This window comes from Myxocyprinus asiaticus, chromosome 17 (genome assembly GCF_019703515.2).
Source record: "Myxocyprinus asiaticus isolate MX2 ecotype Aquarium Trade chromosome 17, UBuf_Myxa_2, whole genome shotgun sequence".
In the NCBI taxonomy this organism is placed as follows: domain Eukaryota; kingdom Metazoa; phylum Chordata; class Actinopteri; order Cypriniformes; family Catostomidae; genus Myxocyprinus; species Myxocyprinus asiaticus.
Window position 1 is genome coordinate 45,254,118 of NC_059360.1, and position 17,017 is coordinate 45,271,134.

At 38.2% G+C, this 17,017-nt stretch overlaps 1 protein-coding gene across 3 annotated transcripts in view; it reads left to right on the forward strand.

Annotated features, from left to right (window-relative positions):
• Positions 1 to 17,017, forward strand: part of LOC127454813 (syntaxin-binding protein 5-like) — a 75,572-nt gene that overhangs the window by 39,383 nt on the left and 19,172 nt on the right. The window contains exons 12-22 of one of the 3 annotated variants that reach the window (XM_051722250.1): positions 18 to 165; positions 414 to 481; positions 668 to 708; positions 1,497 to 1,717; positions 4,032 to 4,219; positions 4,377 to 4,502; positions 7,539 to 7,690; positions 9,264 to 9,326; positions 11,735 to 11,809; positions 11,919 to 11,966; positions 16,661 to 16,705. In XM_051722250.1, coding sequence (XP_051578210.1) covers positions 18 to 165; positions 414 to 481; positions 668 to 708; positions 1,497 to 1,717; positions 4,032 to 4,219; positions 4,377 to 4,502; positions 7,539 to 7,690; positions 9,264 to 9,326; positions 11,735 to 11,809; positions 11,919 to 11,966; positions 16,661 to 16,705 — 1,175 coding nt within the window. The remainder of the gene's footprint in view (positions 1 to 17; positions 166 to 413; positions 482 to 667; positions 709 to 1,496; positions 1,718 to 4,031; positions 4,220 to 4,376; positions 4,503 to 7,538; positions 7,691 to 9,263; positions 9,327 to 11,734; positions 11,810 to 11,918; positions 11,967 to 16,660; positions 16,706 to 17,017) is intronic. The other 2 variants (XM_051722251.1, XM_051722252.1) reach the window with 2 other exon arrangements.

Below are 17,017 nucleotides of genomic sequence, written 5' to 3' on the forward strand. Positions count from 1 at the left end.
AATGTCTCTCCGTACAGGTATCCGATCTTTGAGAATCCCTATCCTCTGTCCATTCACGAGTCTCCGGTGACCTGCTGCGAATATTTTGCGGACTGTCCAGCTGAAGTGATTCCTGCACTTTACTCCGTAGGCTCCAGACAGAAGAGACAGGTCTTCAGCAAGAAGGTAACATTCTGCACTGCAGTTTAAAGGTACACTCAGTAAATTTTGTGCCGATGAAATGTCTTGCATCATGGTGGCATGATTAATTGTTTTTAATGCATTATTTTTTGCACTGCATTAACACATTTCATTAACAGCCTTAATAAAAAGACAACATAACCCAGTGTAGTTCTATTTTCTTTTCATTTGTCATACAATAGTAGAAAATCCCTTGCCTGTGTAAACTGATCTTTCAAATCCCGTTTATGCAGGAATGGCCTATAAGTGGAGGTAACTGGGGTCAGGGAACACTAAGTTACACAGAGATAATCATAACTGGGTAAGTGATCTTTTGCACTCACACATACATGCGCTCTCTACTGGAGAAAAGCCTTTTCATGTTTAATAATTAGATTAGAGAAAGAAAACCCATATAGTTTATCCATGCTGGAAGGGAAGTGTTTTTCAGTGTTGATCCTGCATTTCAGAACAATTTTATGTGCTTGTTTTCTTCCTAAATCAACAGACATGCTGATGGATCGATCAAGTTTTGGGATGCCTCAGCATGTGAGTTTCATATGTTTTCAGTCACAAGCAGAATCTACAGCAATGTTTTGAGCTTGAAAAATTTTAATAATCAGGCCCATGTAGATTTTGGAGATGCAAAAATCCACAGAAAGTTCTGCAGATTTTCACAGAGTTAGTTCTACGCATCCCTCTCTCTCCTGCATATTTGTTAATTCAATATTTTGGCTAATTTGATTATTCTTGCTGCTATTAATAAGAGTGGAGTACTCCCCGCACAATTTAACACTTGTTAACATGTTTAAAACCGTTCCGCAGATTTCCCCCCAAATTCAGAGCAGAAAATACAAAGTCCACCACTTTCATCTTGGCCGGCTAATAAATGATTTAGTAGGATAATTAGTGGAAATGCACTGATGACAATTTTTGGATGAAAATTGCTGAATGTTGTGTATTCTTGAGCTCTTTATTAGCACTTTGTAAAGATGTACTTACATATCTTTTTACATCTATAGAGTTGTGCAATATTAAAATATATTATCCAATATTTTAAAAGATGTTTGAGCCTACATTTATGGTAGTATAATGTGTGTATAATAAAGTGTAATCATTTAGAAACATCTCTATATTATTTAAAAATGATATATTATATGACATTATATTATATGTAGAATTTGTTTAATTAAATTAAGTTATTATTGTCGGTTTTGGTTTTCAGCCCAGTGTGTCCAGAATTGTGGGTTTTGGTGCATCACTAATAAATAGTAATAACTAATAAAGCTAAATTGCATATGGATTGAAATGATTGTGTGTTCTGTTGTGTTGTTCAGTAATGCTGCAGGTGCTGTATAAACTGAAAACAGCGAAGGTCTTTGAGAAGCCTCGCAGTAAAGAGGAGAAATCCAGCACTGATATCGTGGATGAAGATCCATTTGCTATCCAGATCCTGTCCTGGTGTCCAGAGAGCCGTGTTCTGTGTGTGGCTGGAGTATCAGCTCATGTCATTGTGTACAGGTTCAGCAAACAGGAAGTCACCACTGAAGTGGTTCAAGTATGACATATTCTAATGCAGTATCTATATTATTGGTTGACTGATTTGGGTTTTTCAGTGGCTGATAGCGATATCAATAGAGCAGTGTGACCGATATAAATGCAGATATAAATAATACAATTTATCAGATGTACACAACATTTCTAAAGTAAAACTAACATTTATGTTATGCAATATTTACTCAAATTTGCATAACCTTGAAATGAAAAAAACCTTGAAAACAGAAATTGTTGACTATCCATTGACAAATCTATTGGTAGATTTTGGAACTGACACAAGGGGAAAGTTAATTGGCCAAGCGAACGGTTATCAGCCCATGCCGATAAGCACAAAATGGTCAAATATTAGCTGATTAATCTGCCTGGCCGATATATCGGTCTATCACTAATGTATATAAAACCTACATCAATAAACATAATGAAAAATCTTATTGAAATTGTATTATTTTCTCTGGCAGGTAAATGCATGGGCTCTAGGGCTTAGCGATACATTGCATATACACAATGGATTTGCTGATTTTAGTAAAACGTTGCAACATTGTGAATACAATATTGTTATGTGCGGTTTTAATATGCTTTTTTATTTGGCCATTACATTTCCTGTCATTAAGCTTGGGATCGATGCCATTTTCATGTATAGATAATCAGAAGTTTTTCTTGATGATTACCGATATATATCACGACTTTTTCAGACACAAATTGGGCTGCTCGTTGCAAAATAGTCGTTGTCTTTCAAACATATTTCTCAACACAACTTTGGTATGAAATAGTGTGAGCAGCAGGGTAAATTAAAGGGGGATGCACACCAGACGTGTCCGGCGGATGACATGGCGTATTCTAAAATTTGAAACAATTACTTTCTATTAAGATATGTAAGCAAACACCGCAAGCTTGCCATCTCCGGAGGCTGTTAAAAATTTAGTTTATAGTTTATAAACTAAATAGTTTTTTAGTAATAGTTTTCCATTAAATTCGACCCAAATCATTATCAAAGGACATATATTATTTACTCTAGTCATTACTGGATGATATATTGTATCTTTCATAGAGCCTACACAATGGATTTTCAGTTACAAGAATGTATTTTTGGGGGGCCTGGGTAGCTCAGTGGTAAAATACGCTGGCTACCACCCCTGGAGTTCGCTAGATTGCTAGTTCGAATCCCAGGGCATGCTGAGTGACTCCAGTCAGGTCTCCTAAGCAACCAAATTGGCCCGGTTGTTAGGGAGGGTAGAGTCACATGGGGTAAACTCCTCGTGGTCGCTATAATGTGGTTCGTTCTCGGTGGGGCGCGTGGTGAGTTGAGCGTGGCTGCCGCGGTGGGTGGCGTGAAGCCTCCACACGCGCTATGTCTCCTTGGCAACGCGCTCAACAAGCCACGTGGTAAGATGCGTGGGTTGACTGTCTCAGACGCAGAGGCAACTGGGATTCGTCCTCCGCCACCCGGACTGAGGCGAATCACTACACGACAACGAGGACTTAAAAGCACATTGGAAATTGGGCATTCCAAATTGGGAGAAAAAGGGGAAAAATAAAAAAAATAGCTTGAATGAAAGACCTATTTAATGATACATACAGGGAAATCGCTTAATAAACGTTGCCATTTCTAATCGTTCAGTTTGCACAGTTTCAGCAGTTTCATGCACTAACCTGCAAACTCATCAACATTACTTTGTTCATTCTTGAAGAAGTACAAAAACCTTCGTAACTTTCAACTGCCATCAGCTTGTAATGTGTGTGTGTGTGTGTGATGCCTCTTCCATGCCGCGACCGGCTTCAGTACGTTATGTATGGATAAAATAACGTGCCGATCCATAATTGATATATCGATATTTTATGACATCCCTACCTGTCATTAGACTTGTTTTGCGATCCTTCCTTGTCTCGCAGCTCGCAAGAAAGATGTTTTGATTTAAAACTGAAATGGCTCAAGAGTAGGTGAGGTCAGTAACCCTACCCCAACCCTTACCCTAAATCCTAACCCTACACCTACTCCTAAAACTACCCATACCTCAACATCAATAGCAGCATGTGAATCATGTGAGAATTTTGCAGAACAAAATAAATACATTGTATTATGTATTTTAATGTTAGTACATAGGAGTTAAGGACACCTAATATACATAAATGCCAAGATGTATGTCAAATTTAATAAGAAAGGCTCTAAAAATATTGAAATAAAAATGTTTTATCGATATCACCCAGCTCAAATGATCACTCTTTATATCCAGCTACGGACATGTGCATATATGTGTGTGTTTGTGCATGAATTTGTACATGAATTACAGTGTTTCTGTGTGTGTGTGTGTGTGTAGCTGTTGGAGGTGCGTATGCAGTGTGAGCTGAATGAAGTGGAGTCTCCGGAGGGTGGAGGGGAGCAGACATCAGCCGTTTCCACCCCAGGAACCTGCTCCAGCCCTCAGAGCAGCCTGCCTCAGTCTCACCCCTCCACCAGCAGCAACAACTCCTCTGACGGCCTGCGAGATAATGTCCCTTGTCTCAAGTATGGCAAATCATTCTTTGTTTACTCTGTTCCCAAACCTAGTGAGATCCCGATGTAGGCAGCTGTTTAAGGCATCATAGATGTGCTTCTATTATTTTTCCAGCTATTCTTCCTGTTGTTAATATTGTTACTTATGTCTTCTATCTTGTGAGTGCAGGGTTAGAAGTTCCCCCCTCAAACAGTCTCAAGGATACCAGGTGGAGCTGGTAATTCAGCTGGTTTGGGTTAGCGGGGAGCCACCACAACCGATCACCAGCCTGGCCGTCAACTCCGCGTATGGCCTGTAAGTCCATGAAAAGACAACTCATTTACACCATGTATGATGTGTTTACAAGCACAGACTTCTTGATTAATTGTACTTTATTGCTGCTGTAGGCAATATTTAAGGTTTAGATTTTGATTCTGAACCTGAATTTCAGTCTCAAAACTGATACATTACTCCTTACAATTTTGTTTAGACTTTTAATGTGCAAAGTACATATTTTGAAGGTCATGATGAATGAAATAAACCAATAAGGAAATGTATTTGGCCAAAACTATGGTCATTCAGCCTTGTGAAGAGTCACCACAACACATTTTGACCAAAAGCAATACAGGATTATAAGCAGTTATAATAATTATAATTATAGGGAAAAACTTGACTCGATAGTCAGTCAATAAACAACTATCGTCAAATGTCAAACAACTATAAAATCATCTACTGCCTAATTTAAAGGAATATCCCGCATTCAGGTTAAGCTCAATTGACCACATTGGTGGCATAATGTTGATTACCACAAAAAATAACTTCAGCTGGTCCCTCGTTTTCTTTAAATAAAGCAAAAATCTGGGTTACAGTGAGACACTTACAATAGAAGTGAATGGGGCCGATCCCACTCACTGTTTCAAAGGTATAGCTACAAGACGTAAACAATATGTGTGTTAACATGATTTTAGTGTGATACAATCGCTTACTAACCTTTTCTGTGTAAAGTTACAGTATATTTAATTTTACAACTTCGTTGCCATGACAACATGACGCTATAAACCCTGTAATCCCATGAAAACAATGATTTAATGATTTGCAGCTCATATAATACACAGGTTTTAACAGAAGAATGAATGTAAGTGCTTTTATAAGATTATAAGCTTCACATTTCTGCCTTTAACCTCCTGAGATCCCTGTCTGACTGCCGTGTGCATTTTCCATTCCCCTTTTTAATTTGTAACTAGTAGCCCCTAAGAAACATGAAAAGAAATCATTTTTTTTTTTGACCAAATAATTTTCCTAAAAATGTATGTTCACATATGTGGACAGTGAGACTAATTTGTGACATTTTTTAATAATACCAAGCTATGAAAGGAATTTTTTTTTTAATCAAAATTGTTTAGTATGTTTCCAGGAGTGTTGGATATTCATGTTTTTGAGACGTTACAGACATTACATCAGAAATTAGCATAATTAATTCTGAATCAGAGTAATAGCCAGCATCATCCAATCACAGCCAACCATGTTTTTTTTTTTTTTTTTTTCAATTTGGAATGCCCAATTCCCAGTGCGCTTTTAAGTCCTCGTGGCCTCAATCTGGGTGGCCGAGGACGAATCCCAGTTGCCTCCGTGTCTGAGACCATCAATCCGCACATCTTATCACGTGGCTTGTTGAGCGCGTTGCCACAGAGACATAGCGCGTGTGGAGGCTTCACACCATCCACCGTGGCATCCATGCTCAACTCACCACGCGCCCCACCGAGAATGAACCACATTATAGTGACCACAAGGAGGTTACCCCATGTGACTCTACCCTCCCTAGCAAGCGGGCCAATTTGGTTGCTTAGGAGACCTCGCTGGAGTCATGCCCTGGGATTCGAACTAGCGAACTCCAGGGGTGGTAGCCAGTGTCTTTTACCACTGAGCTACCCAGGCCCCCTGCCAACCATGTTAAAATAAAATGTAGCATTATAAAATTGTGAATCTATGTACTGATCATCATTGTCCCATGTCTGCCCAACTTGTTGAGTGGTCCAAACATCATCTGCAGCCTGAAACTGAACTTTTGATAGGAAGTTTGAATTGAATGCACTTAGCTGCAAAGAGATCTATAGGATGCTCCCTTGCATCCTATTTAGTGAATGACTTAACCTCCAGTGTGCTGTCTGACTGCACTGGTCTCAGAACAGTTTGAAATGCACCTTATTTTCATCCATATAAACTCCATATAAAGCCTCTGAATGCAACATTTTTCAGTTTTTAGATGCATCCATAAATTCTCAGTGTGATAATGCACCGTGAATATAGGACATTTTAACTTAAACTGAGCATGCAGTCAATGAATGTGGTCATTGTGTTTAACAGCATGCCGTTTCGTGATATATCGCTCAAATTTAAAAAATGGCATATTGTATGAAACTAGAGACTAATCTTTTGACTCAAACAGGTTTCAAGGTAAAAACTTAATTAGGTTTCTTACCAGATGTAGTTTTGTTGGTGTCTCAACCAAACACAAACTCCTCTGCGATCTCCACCATGTTGTTTTGTCACATGACTGCGTGCGTAGAAAGTTTAACCCTTTACTGACAGCCCAGAGTCTTCTGAACTGAGGTCAGTCGGCTTAAATAAATTAAAATTATGCGTTGCGTATAGCGAAGCCAAAATACAACGTTCATGCATGTGGACACGGGGTCGTTAAGGTTAAACTCTCCAAAAATTGGCTCCATTCACTTCCGTTGTAAATGCTTCACAGTAACCTTGATTTTTTATTTTTTTCAAAGAAATTATTTTTTGTGGTAATCAACATTATGCCACAAATGCTGTCGATTGAGCTTAACTTCTATTGAACCTGGAATATTCCATAAAATTTACAAATTTTCAAAATAGAGATTTTTAGTTTAATGTATACTTTGTTTTCAGAGTCTTACATATTCACAAGTCACGACATTGAGAAAATTGTTTTTGATGCACAAACTTGAGCAACTTTAATACAACTTTTTAATTAAACTTTTAAATTCAACGTATAATGAGAAAATCTTCGCTTTCTCTTGATAACATCCATACATTTTAGAGGCAAATGATTATACGTTTACTTTTTACTTTTAAATACTTATATCAATACTTAACGCATTATGTAATACTTAATACATTTACAAAAAACAAAGTATGTTTTTGCCTAGATGTTGTATTTTGACTTCATATTGTGTAAATATATCATTAAATGTGCAAACTTTTCACTATAATCATGTTTTTGCCTAGATATTGTGACTTTGAATTCAGCAAAATTTTGAAATTATACTTCAACTTGAGTATAATTTCTCTCTAAAACTTAGTTATATTGTTGTTTTACAGAGTTGTTTTGGGCAATGGTAACGGACTTGCAGTGGTGGATTACCTTCAGAAAACTCTGCTTTTGAATGTGAGCACAGCTGAGCTGTACGGCTCGACAGACCCTCATCACAGACAACCCCGCTCGCCCCGCAAAACCAGACAGCCCTCTGCAGGTGAACAGAAGCACAAATCCATGGGAAAGCTTATTCTACCCACTAATAATCATATCCTCTGCATGTTTGTTGTTGTTTGTCTGTCTGTATCACTTGCTGTCTGATCAAGTAAAATCAACATGCTCATTATGAGCGGACTCTGTCTACGGGCCGTGGTGCTCCTACGTCTTTCAAACTGCAGGTGGCCTTTTCTGACCGAGGAACCATCTGGCTCTGGTCTTAGAAATCCATCTGATCCATATGCTCAGACAGGGGCATCGGTGTCTGTTCTTTTCTCTTCCCTGTCTTTGCATGTTCTTTCTGTTTGTTGTTTACTCATCTGAGTTTCAGCCTTTGAAATACTCAGATGCCAACAGACTGAATTCACAGCCTATTTATTTGGCTACAAGCACACATTAGAGTCATATTATTATTATTAAGGATGCACTGAAACATAAATTTTGCCTGATGCCATTTATTAAATAATTATTTTTATTGGGGGCCTGGGTAGCTCAGTGAGTATTGACGCTGACTACCACCCCTGGAGTTGCGAGTTCGAATCCAGGGAGTGCTGAGTGACTCCAGCCAGGTCTCCTAAGCAACCAAATTGGCCCGGTTGCTAGGGAGGGTAGAGTCACATGGGGTAACCTCTTCATGGTCGCAATTAGTGGTTCTCGCTCTCAATGGGCGTGCGGTAATTTGTGTGTAGCATGAGCCTCCACATGCGGAGTCTCCGCGGTGTCATGCACAACGAGCCATGTGATAAGATGCGCAGATTGACTGTCTCAGAAGCGGAGGCAACTGAGAATTGTCCTCCGCCACCCGGATTGAGGTGAGTAACCGCGCCACCACGAGGACCTACTAAGTACTGGGAATTGGGCATTCTAAATTGGGAGAAAAATGGGATAAAAAAAAAGTTGCACTATGTAAGATTGGCAACACATTGCCATTATTGATTGAGTACATAAACAATCAGTGTTCAAAACAATGTTCTTACCTTAACCTGATTCACTACGGTAAGCCTATAAAAATGATTTGTATTTTGAGCTGTCGGGTTCGATTTGGCGCAAAGTCGCTGAATGTGATGAATTTCCCATTCAATCTCTATGGGATGATTAAATGGGAAAAATGCTTCCAGAACCAACACAGATGGAAAAGTGGGCAGGAACTGTTGCGCTCCATTAAATACATTTGGAATAAATATTTCTAGACTGTCCTGAATCCAGTCTATTGGCTTTGGGAGTTCAAAGGCCTTATAGCTGTTTTATTTGATTTTATGTCATTGTTTTGTCTCACCCTTGCAATATTCATCTCTCTCTGTGGTTTTGTAAAGACACTCTCCATAAGAAGTCTTGCATGTCTGGCCTCTCTAACTTTTATTCTGAATCTGTGAAAAAGCTTTGCTCTTCTTCCCTCAGTAAGTCACACGGCACTCATCAAAGGTCTTTCTTTCTCCTTATATCTGTCTGCATTTTCTGTTTGACTTTGTTGTGCTCTATACTGTGTTTTTATGTTGATTCATTTGTTTGTTTTGTGATGTTTTCTGTATACGATCCGATTGGCTGTTTGGTTTAGATGTGTTTGTATTCAACAGGTTTGTGTGACAGTAATGATAGTTCTGCCACCCCAGAGGACAGATGCAAATCACCAACTTCAGGTAAAGATGCCCTCCCACTTTCTGCATTTCTGTTTGTACATTTTTAATGAAATAAAGGGGTTTATCGATTAAACAAGAAGAATAATTGTACTCAAAAATGAAAACTCTGTCATCATTTACTCACCCTCATGTTGTTCCAAACCTTTATGACTGAGATGTTAGCAGAATGTCAGCCTCAGTCACCAATGACTTTCATTGTATGGGGAAAAAAAAATGCAATGAAAGTGAATGGTGACTCTGTCATTCTGCCTAACATCTCCTGTTGTGTTCCACGTAAGAAAGTAAGTAATACAGGTTTAGAACAACATGAGGGTGAGAAGAATGACAGAATTGATGAATTACAAAACGTCAGCTAGCTGCAGACTGTACAAAGTCAGAGAGAGAGAGAGAGAGAGAGAGAGAGAGAGAGAGAAGCAGCACAACTTAAAGGCCTTCTGCGGGTTTAGGCCCTTTCCCATTGCAGGTACTAAAGCCCATTTTAGGTACTTTTCCCCAGGAGTAGTACTTTTCGTTGCATTTGCACCTAAGGAACTATAGTTCCTTGGGACCGTTTTCAGGAACCATTTTCGGGGGCTTTTTAGCTCCTTCTCTGGAGTAGGTACTTTGGGGCTGTATAGGGACTGTAAGAGACTGTGGGAGGTGCTGCAGCCTGTTATTGGTCAAAAACCTATGACACACAAAGCATTGAGAAAGGAGTGTCCACAGCCACCATTAGTAAACAACTAGCCACTAGCCTGCTACTCGGAGGATTTTACAGTTACCTTAACAGAAATAAAATAAAACCAACAAAGTATACAAAGAGGATCACCCGTTTCACATGTGTGTATGTGTTTGTGACCTCATCGGAAGACACACTTTGAGTGTTCACCGCACCTGTACTGTTTGCACTGTGAAGCTATGCAGAAAATAAAGTGATTTCTGGATTACTACATCAAATTTTTATACCGATATAAATAATCAGATGTTTATCTCTCTATTATACACTAAACCATCATGAAATCTAGTTTACATGAGGGAAGCATTGCAAGTCTATTACTGCGTGGTAACTTGCATCAAGATGTATTTTTTAAATCAAACAATGAGTATTTCAGTACAGTAATTTATGTTGAGTCATCAAAGCCTTTATTGTAAAAGATTGTGTCGATAAATAGGTTTATAGTGCTTTTAACCTGTTTCCGCTGAGTTCAGTGTGTGCTGCGTGGTAGTCTGACCGTCTCATCTCTCCTCTCACTGCGGCTAAAGCAGCACAGCTCACGTGCCCAGTTTAAACTAACCTGAAGACGCAGACTGCGTTCGAAAATGGGAAAATGCTGCCTTATATAAGGAGGTAGGATGAAATAAGGTGCTTTTTAAACTGTTCAGAGACCAGTTTCCTTTAGAGTTCCATTCATCCAAAAACACTGTCGTTTGTAACTGATTAGGCAGCTGCCTACGTTTTCGGATGCAGCCAAAGCTTGTGTAACAAATGTGTAACTCTGATCCCGGCGTCCTCCGTCGGTGTTGTTGATTTCGGTGTTGTTACTATTGAATCACGCGTGCAAATAACGTCACAAGAAAAATTGCCGATATATGACGTCACTATGAGGGTACTTACTGGTACTGGGACTGCCTGGTTTGTTTACATTTAAATTTTTGACATTGAGTTTGAATTAACAAGCATTCCGTTGGCCCGTTTGAACATTCCGTCAATGTAAGTCTGTGGGACATTGTAGCAATTTCCAACTTTTGATCATCTGCTGTGTGAAAATCGTAAGCCTGATCAATTAGAAAAGACATAGCAGACTATTCCAGAACAGTGTGAAAGTCCGTGCCGAGTTTGGTGGATGTAGCTTGAAAGCTTTAGGAGGAGTTAGTGTTAAGGCACACCGGACAAGAAACGCCACGACACGTCATGGCTAGGACACGGTACAGGTATCAAACATAGGGCACATTGATGCGGTTCAGGTGGCAGGCAGTACACACAAAAGTTACCATGGTTACCAAGGGTAGAGTAAATAAATATGGTGATGCATCTGGGTTTAGGGATTTTGAAAAACCCTAAACAACTTCTATAAAATAGTGGGATGTTGGCTTTGTCAAGCCAACATAATTAGCTATTTCCAAACCACAGCCCCTTTTGTCAATTTTTCGCTGTATTCTGTTTTGTGTTGCCAATAACGGAGAAATTACACACTTCACCTTTAAGACATATTGACATACTGCAATGGCAGTGCATTGGATGTGAAGTTCTATTACATTTGAAAAGTGTTGAGCACAGCAAAAAATAAAAAGAATCTGCAAGCGTAGTCAGAATCCAAGTCAGGTGTGCTGACCAAGGAGGTTTCATTTATAAGGAATTTGACTTTGATATGCAGATAGTTGCCAAAAATTGCATAACAACTCTTTGAATATATCACATTATTATGCAGACAATGTTGCCCCTGTCGGCTCCGGTTCACCATGCAATTCTGATGAAGACAGCAAACAAAATTTTATTGACAAGGGTACAGTACATTTAATAATACATGCCCCTTTCAGAAACAAGCTAAAAATGTTTTTCTCCCAGGAAAGTCTTTATTGTCTTTGATTGGTTCTTTTCAATGCATTTTCCAGTGAAGTCCAAAAGCAGGCGGATATCCAAGACTGTTGTCAATGACTTTGGTACTGTATGATGTTTATGTTATGGCAGTCTGGGTCTCTCTGTTTCTGCACTAATGCATCGGGCTCCTCTTCTACTAACCAAGTGAACTAACCAAACCAATTACTCTGAATTAAATGGGTTTGCTTAAAGACATAGTAGCCCTGAAATTGAGCTTCGTGCCTTGCTTGGTGGTTGATTTTATAGCCACACTTTGACAGTAATATATTTTCTGTTGTCTTTTTTAGGAATAAATCCCTTTTGTCTTTTTAAAGGAATAATTCATCTGAAAATGAAGATTCTGTCATAATTTACTCACCACCATGTTGTTCTACACCCGCATGACCATTCTTTCTTCCGTGGAACACAAAAGATGTTAAGTAGAATGTTGATGCTGCTCTTTTCCTTACAACAGAAGTGAATGGAGACTAGAGGTCGACTGATTGTGGATTTTGCCGATACTGATAACTAATATGGTGGGAAAGGCCGATAACCGATTAGTTTTTCAAATTGATTTATAAAATGTAAAAAAAATATATTCTTATTCTTTCTTTATTATGGCGAGCAAAGACAAAGAGTTCAAAATGAATAAAATCCCAGATGCAGTTTTTTGTTCAACCAAAATCCTTATAATAACTAGAAAAAATTCAGATTTGGTACATAATGCGGGACTTTTAAGTATATACAAGCCTTAAACATGCTGGGGACTCTTATTGTGTAATTAATAAATGATGAAAAAACTATCGGCAACTATCGACAGGTTTTTGCAGATTACCAATAGTTCCAAAAAGCAATTATCGGTACTGATTAATCTGTAAAACCGATATATCGGTCAACGTCTAATGGAGACCCGGAAATGAAAAAAATAAATAAAATCGTCATAAACGTTGTCCATAGGACTACTTTGCTGTATTGCAAGTCTTTTGAAGCCATAGAATACTTTGTGTGAGAAACAGACTGAAATTTAAGTCATTATTTGCTGAAGTCGTTGCCCTTCTCTCAGATCTCATGTGCATTTATGTATACTTAAATATGGAACATAAAGGTGAAATTATGCCAAACATTATTGGTTCATACAGTCTCCTAACTGATCGTGATGCAGCAGGTTTGACTATACAGATGTGGGAATACGATTTAACCCCTTACACCCTGAAGGCATTTTTGAAAGATTTACCTTTTAAAGGGCAATCCGAAAATGCATGCCCTTAACTTTAAGGAAAAATTAAATTGGGTTAATTGCATGAATTCATTTTTTAAAAGGCACTTTGAATAGGGATGTCATAAAATAGTGATATATTGATTATTAATCAGCACGTTGTTTTATCTATATATTTTTGAGGCATCGATATATTAAAATTAGCCACAGTTAGAAGCCTAATTTGCATGCTTTCTAACTTACTCATTTGGCCTCTGTTTAACAATCTGCCATAATAGCGTTGGGAGACCACACACACACACACACACACACACACACAGGACGAACTGATGCGGCGCAGCAGATGGCAGTCCATAGTTACAAAAGTTTTTGTACTTCTTTAAGAACGAACAAAGTGATGTTTATGAGTTTGCAGGTTAGTGTGTGCAACTGGAAAAACTGAACAATTAGAAATGGCAATGTTTATTATGCAATTTTTCTGTATGTAGCCTTTAATAGGTTTCATTCAAGCTGCCAAATTACAAAACGACATAATTGTAACTGAAATACATACATGTGTAGGTTATATGAAAGATACATATACACAATATATCATCCAGCAATGGCTAGGGTAAATAATCTTTGCCCTTTGATAATGATTTGGTTCAAATTTAATGGAAAACTATGCGAGTTGCGCTCCGTGGCGCTGCTGAATTTTGACGCTGACACAGTGTTCTAACCAGGCGTGATGCTGCGACACGCGATAAAAGGTATCTTTTCCGTGTTAAGTTTTTGTCCTAACCAGCCGTGACACACGACGAGCGACAGCGATAGGGCTTTCTATTTTTGGAATGGTTTCTATTTCTGCGACGTCGCGCTGTCAACAAATGGGTCTAAAATGATTCTTTTTACAGTATATTAAAGCTGGCATCTCACTAGCTGGTTCACAACAACTTGATTTTTGGCCGAGGGTTTCACACACATACCGAATGTTGTGCTTGAGGTCTCGTTCTCTAAGTTCTCTTTAGTCGGAGCTCTGTCACACACACACACACCAGTTCAAAATGGCAGAGGGGAGACATACCAGCTCATTCTGACTTTCTTTCTCAATGTGACAGGGAAGCGAAGAGATCGGTGAAATAACATGAGTACAGCGTGAACATAAACAGACTGAATAAGGATGTGATTCATAACGTAACTTTGCCCTGTGTATGCATGTGATTGTGTATTTATGCCCCCAGGGCTTGCTGTAGAAAGCGTTACGGAGCTGAGAAAATGAGTTGCGTTCAATAAACAGACTGTTCCGTCTGTAATTACTCTGTTTTCTACATTTTATTGTCAGTTATCCTCATTTTAGTGTATTAATATTGCGGTGTCGCGTCGCACCTGGTGTGGACCGACAGATTGCTTGTCACTGGAATCTTATCGCGTCGTGTCTGGTTAAGAGATGGTGTGAGCATTGCCGCTGTGTGCGTATCTTAGTAGAAAATAATTGTTTTGAATTTTACGAATTCGCCATGTCGTCCGCCAGATGCGTCTGGTGTGCAGCCCTTTTTAATTTACCCTGCCTACTTTAAGAAAGTTGTGTTTTTTTGTGTAACTTTGAAATATGAAACAAAACTGATTTTGAACAAATCTGAGATTTTCATATTTAGACACTGTTAAGAAAACTCACCAAATAGTAGTTGCCAAAAGTAATTTAAATGTATTTCTTTGTTTGTTTTTTTTTTTGACATAATATATCTTAGGATGCAAAAAAAAACTTTTGTGTTGTTCCCCAACATGTCAGGTGTACCTGGCAAAAATGTTGTGTTGATACTACAAAGGATTTGTATAACAATTTGTATAAAAAATAACATTTGGAATGCTAGTGGCCTTTCTTTACTCTAAGTGTCCAAAAATCTCTCCAAGCAAGTATTTAGGTGGTTTATTGAACATTAAAATGGAATAACTGAAAACTATAAATGCAAACATCTCAAAAATATAAAAGTACTTAAATGTATATACAAATATGTCATCTTATTCCATCACTTCAAAAAATGTGCATTGAGCGTCCACAGTGTATGTGCGTTTTGGCTCTGCTCACCCACATGGGACATGCCTCTATCCAAATATGGATTCTAACACTCTCTAGACATCCAATGACGATGATCTAACACATCGACGAAGGATTGTGTTTCAGTGAATCGATCACAGATAATCCGTCGCTATAGAGATGCCATTAGCGATTAGCCACCATAGCTTGTCATGACACTCTTTCTGGAATATTTAGGATCTACACATTACATTACGTTAAGTATTGTCTTGTTTGATTAGAATCGTCTCCTGCAAGTTGTGATATGCCATTTTCTATATCATGTATATTTTTCATGAAGTAATAAACCAAACTATGACGAAAATTGTTTATCTGTTTATTATACATGTGGATTTCACATGCTAATACTCACTGCATTTTGGTCTCTGAGTAAAACAAATTTGCTCGTTCTACTAATCAAGACCTTTCCAAAGATATGTCTATGTGGCTATGTGATCTTTTTAATGGTTCTAAATATGATTCTTGTGATCGCGGATTATGAAAATGGAACAGTTTTAATTTGTCAGCATATTTAAAAGCAGTATTTTAGAACTGATCAGATCTGGGATATTCATTGTAAAGAAAAGAGTCTAAGCTTTAAAACAACACCTATTTATGAAGATCAAGCAAGTGGTTGTTGAATAACACCATGATATTTGTTTGTTTCTTCATGATTAGCCCCTCCCTGTTTAAGAGGCTAAGAGGTCCAGATGACTTGTAATATAGTGCATAAATCATATAGATTTTACTTCTGGTTCTTCAGTGGAGCTTCTTGTCATTTTTAACGGCGTCCGTCTTCATTCACTTTCATTGTATGAGAAAAGGCGCGAACATGCTCATTTTGTGTTTCTTGGAAGAAAGTCTCATTCTGTAGGATTTGGAATGACATCTGGATTAGTAAATGACAGAATATTCATTTAAATATGGCTGATAGGAAAATACCATCAACTTTCATGTTTGAAACCAAAGACTTATCATACTTTTTTAATCTCATAATTTCCGTTCTGTAGGTTTATTTCTTTGGTTTAACCTGAACAACATTACTGGCTTTCTGTATTCTACCATGATGCAGTTCAAGGGTAAAAATAGAAAGAGCATCGAAAATGATGTCATTGTAACATATCTCTGATTTAGAAGTACGGTATATGATCGCACACAGATTTATGTGGACTATCTCAGAGACATAATGAGGCACCTGGTGCTGTGATGCTTGATCGGTGCTGGTTTCACTGCCACTGATCTCAGTGCAGTTTTTCGAACATGATCAAATTACTTTTGTAACATACTAGATCTGAATCAACACGTCTCTTTTTAAGGTCTCGTGGCTGCTCTGTGGCTTCATTCTATATCATCATCATTCTTCAGCTGATAATTTTCTTCTTAATCTGCTCACTTCTCTCATAAACCAAGTGATTAATACTTTAACTTTTTCTATCTCTTGTAACAGCGTATTTCCCAGAGTACTAGCATTGATTATTTGTTCAGAACTGTTATCTCTTTTTTTCCAGCAAAGATATCCCGGAAAATTAGCATGATTGGTGATCTGAAAGATGGTAAGCGTTTGTTCTTTCACTTTTAGTTTCTTGGAGTAGCAGTAGGTCTTTTGCAGGTGATAATTCTCCTCCACACTGATGCAAACTGGGCGATTTTAAGCAACACTACCCATCATTTTAAAAGGGCTCTTGAAGTTGCAGTTTGTTCACCATATTTCAAACACTAGTTAGCTGCCTCACCATTACTGTCCAAGGCCTGAAACATACTCTATGCAAATATGTAAATGCAAGCACTTCGAAGTATGCAAGCTCAATTTAACAGGCTGTTGCTTAATCCGCTTAATTCATTGATTGTTTCCTTAGTAGGTAGCT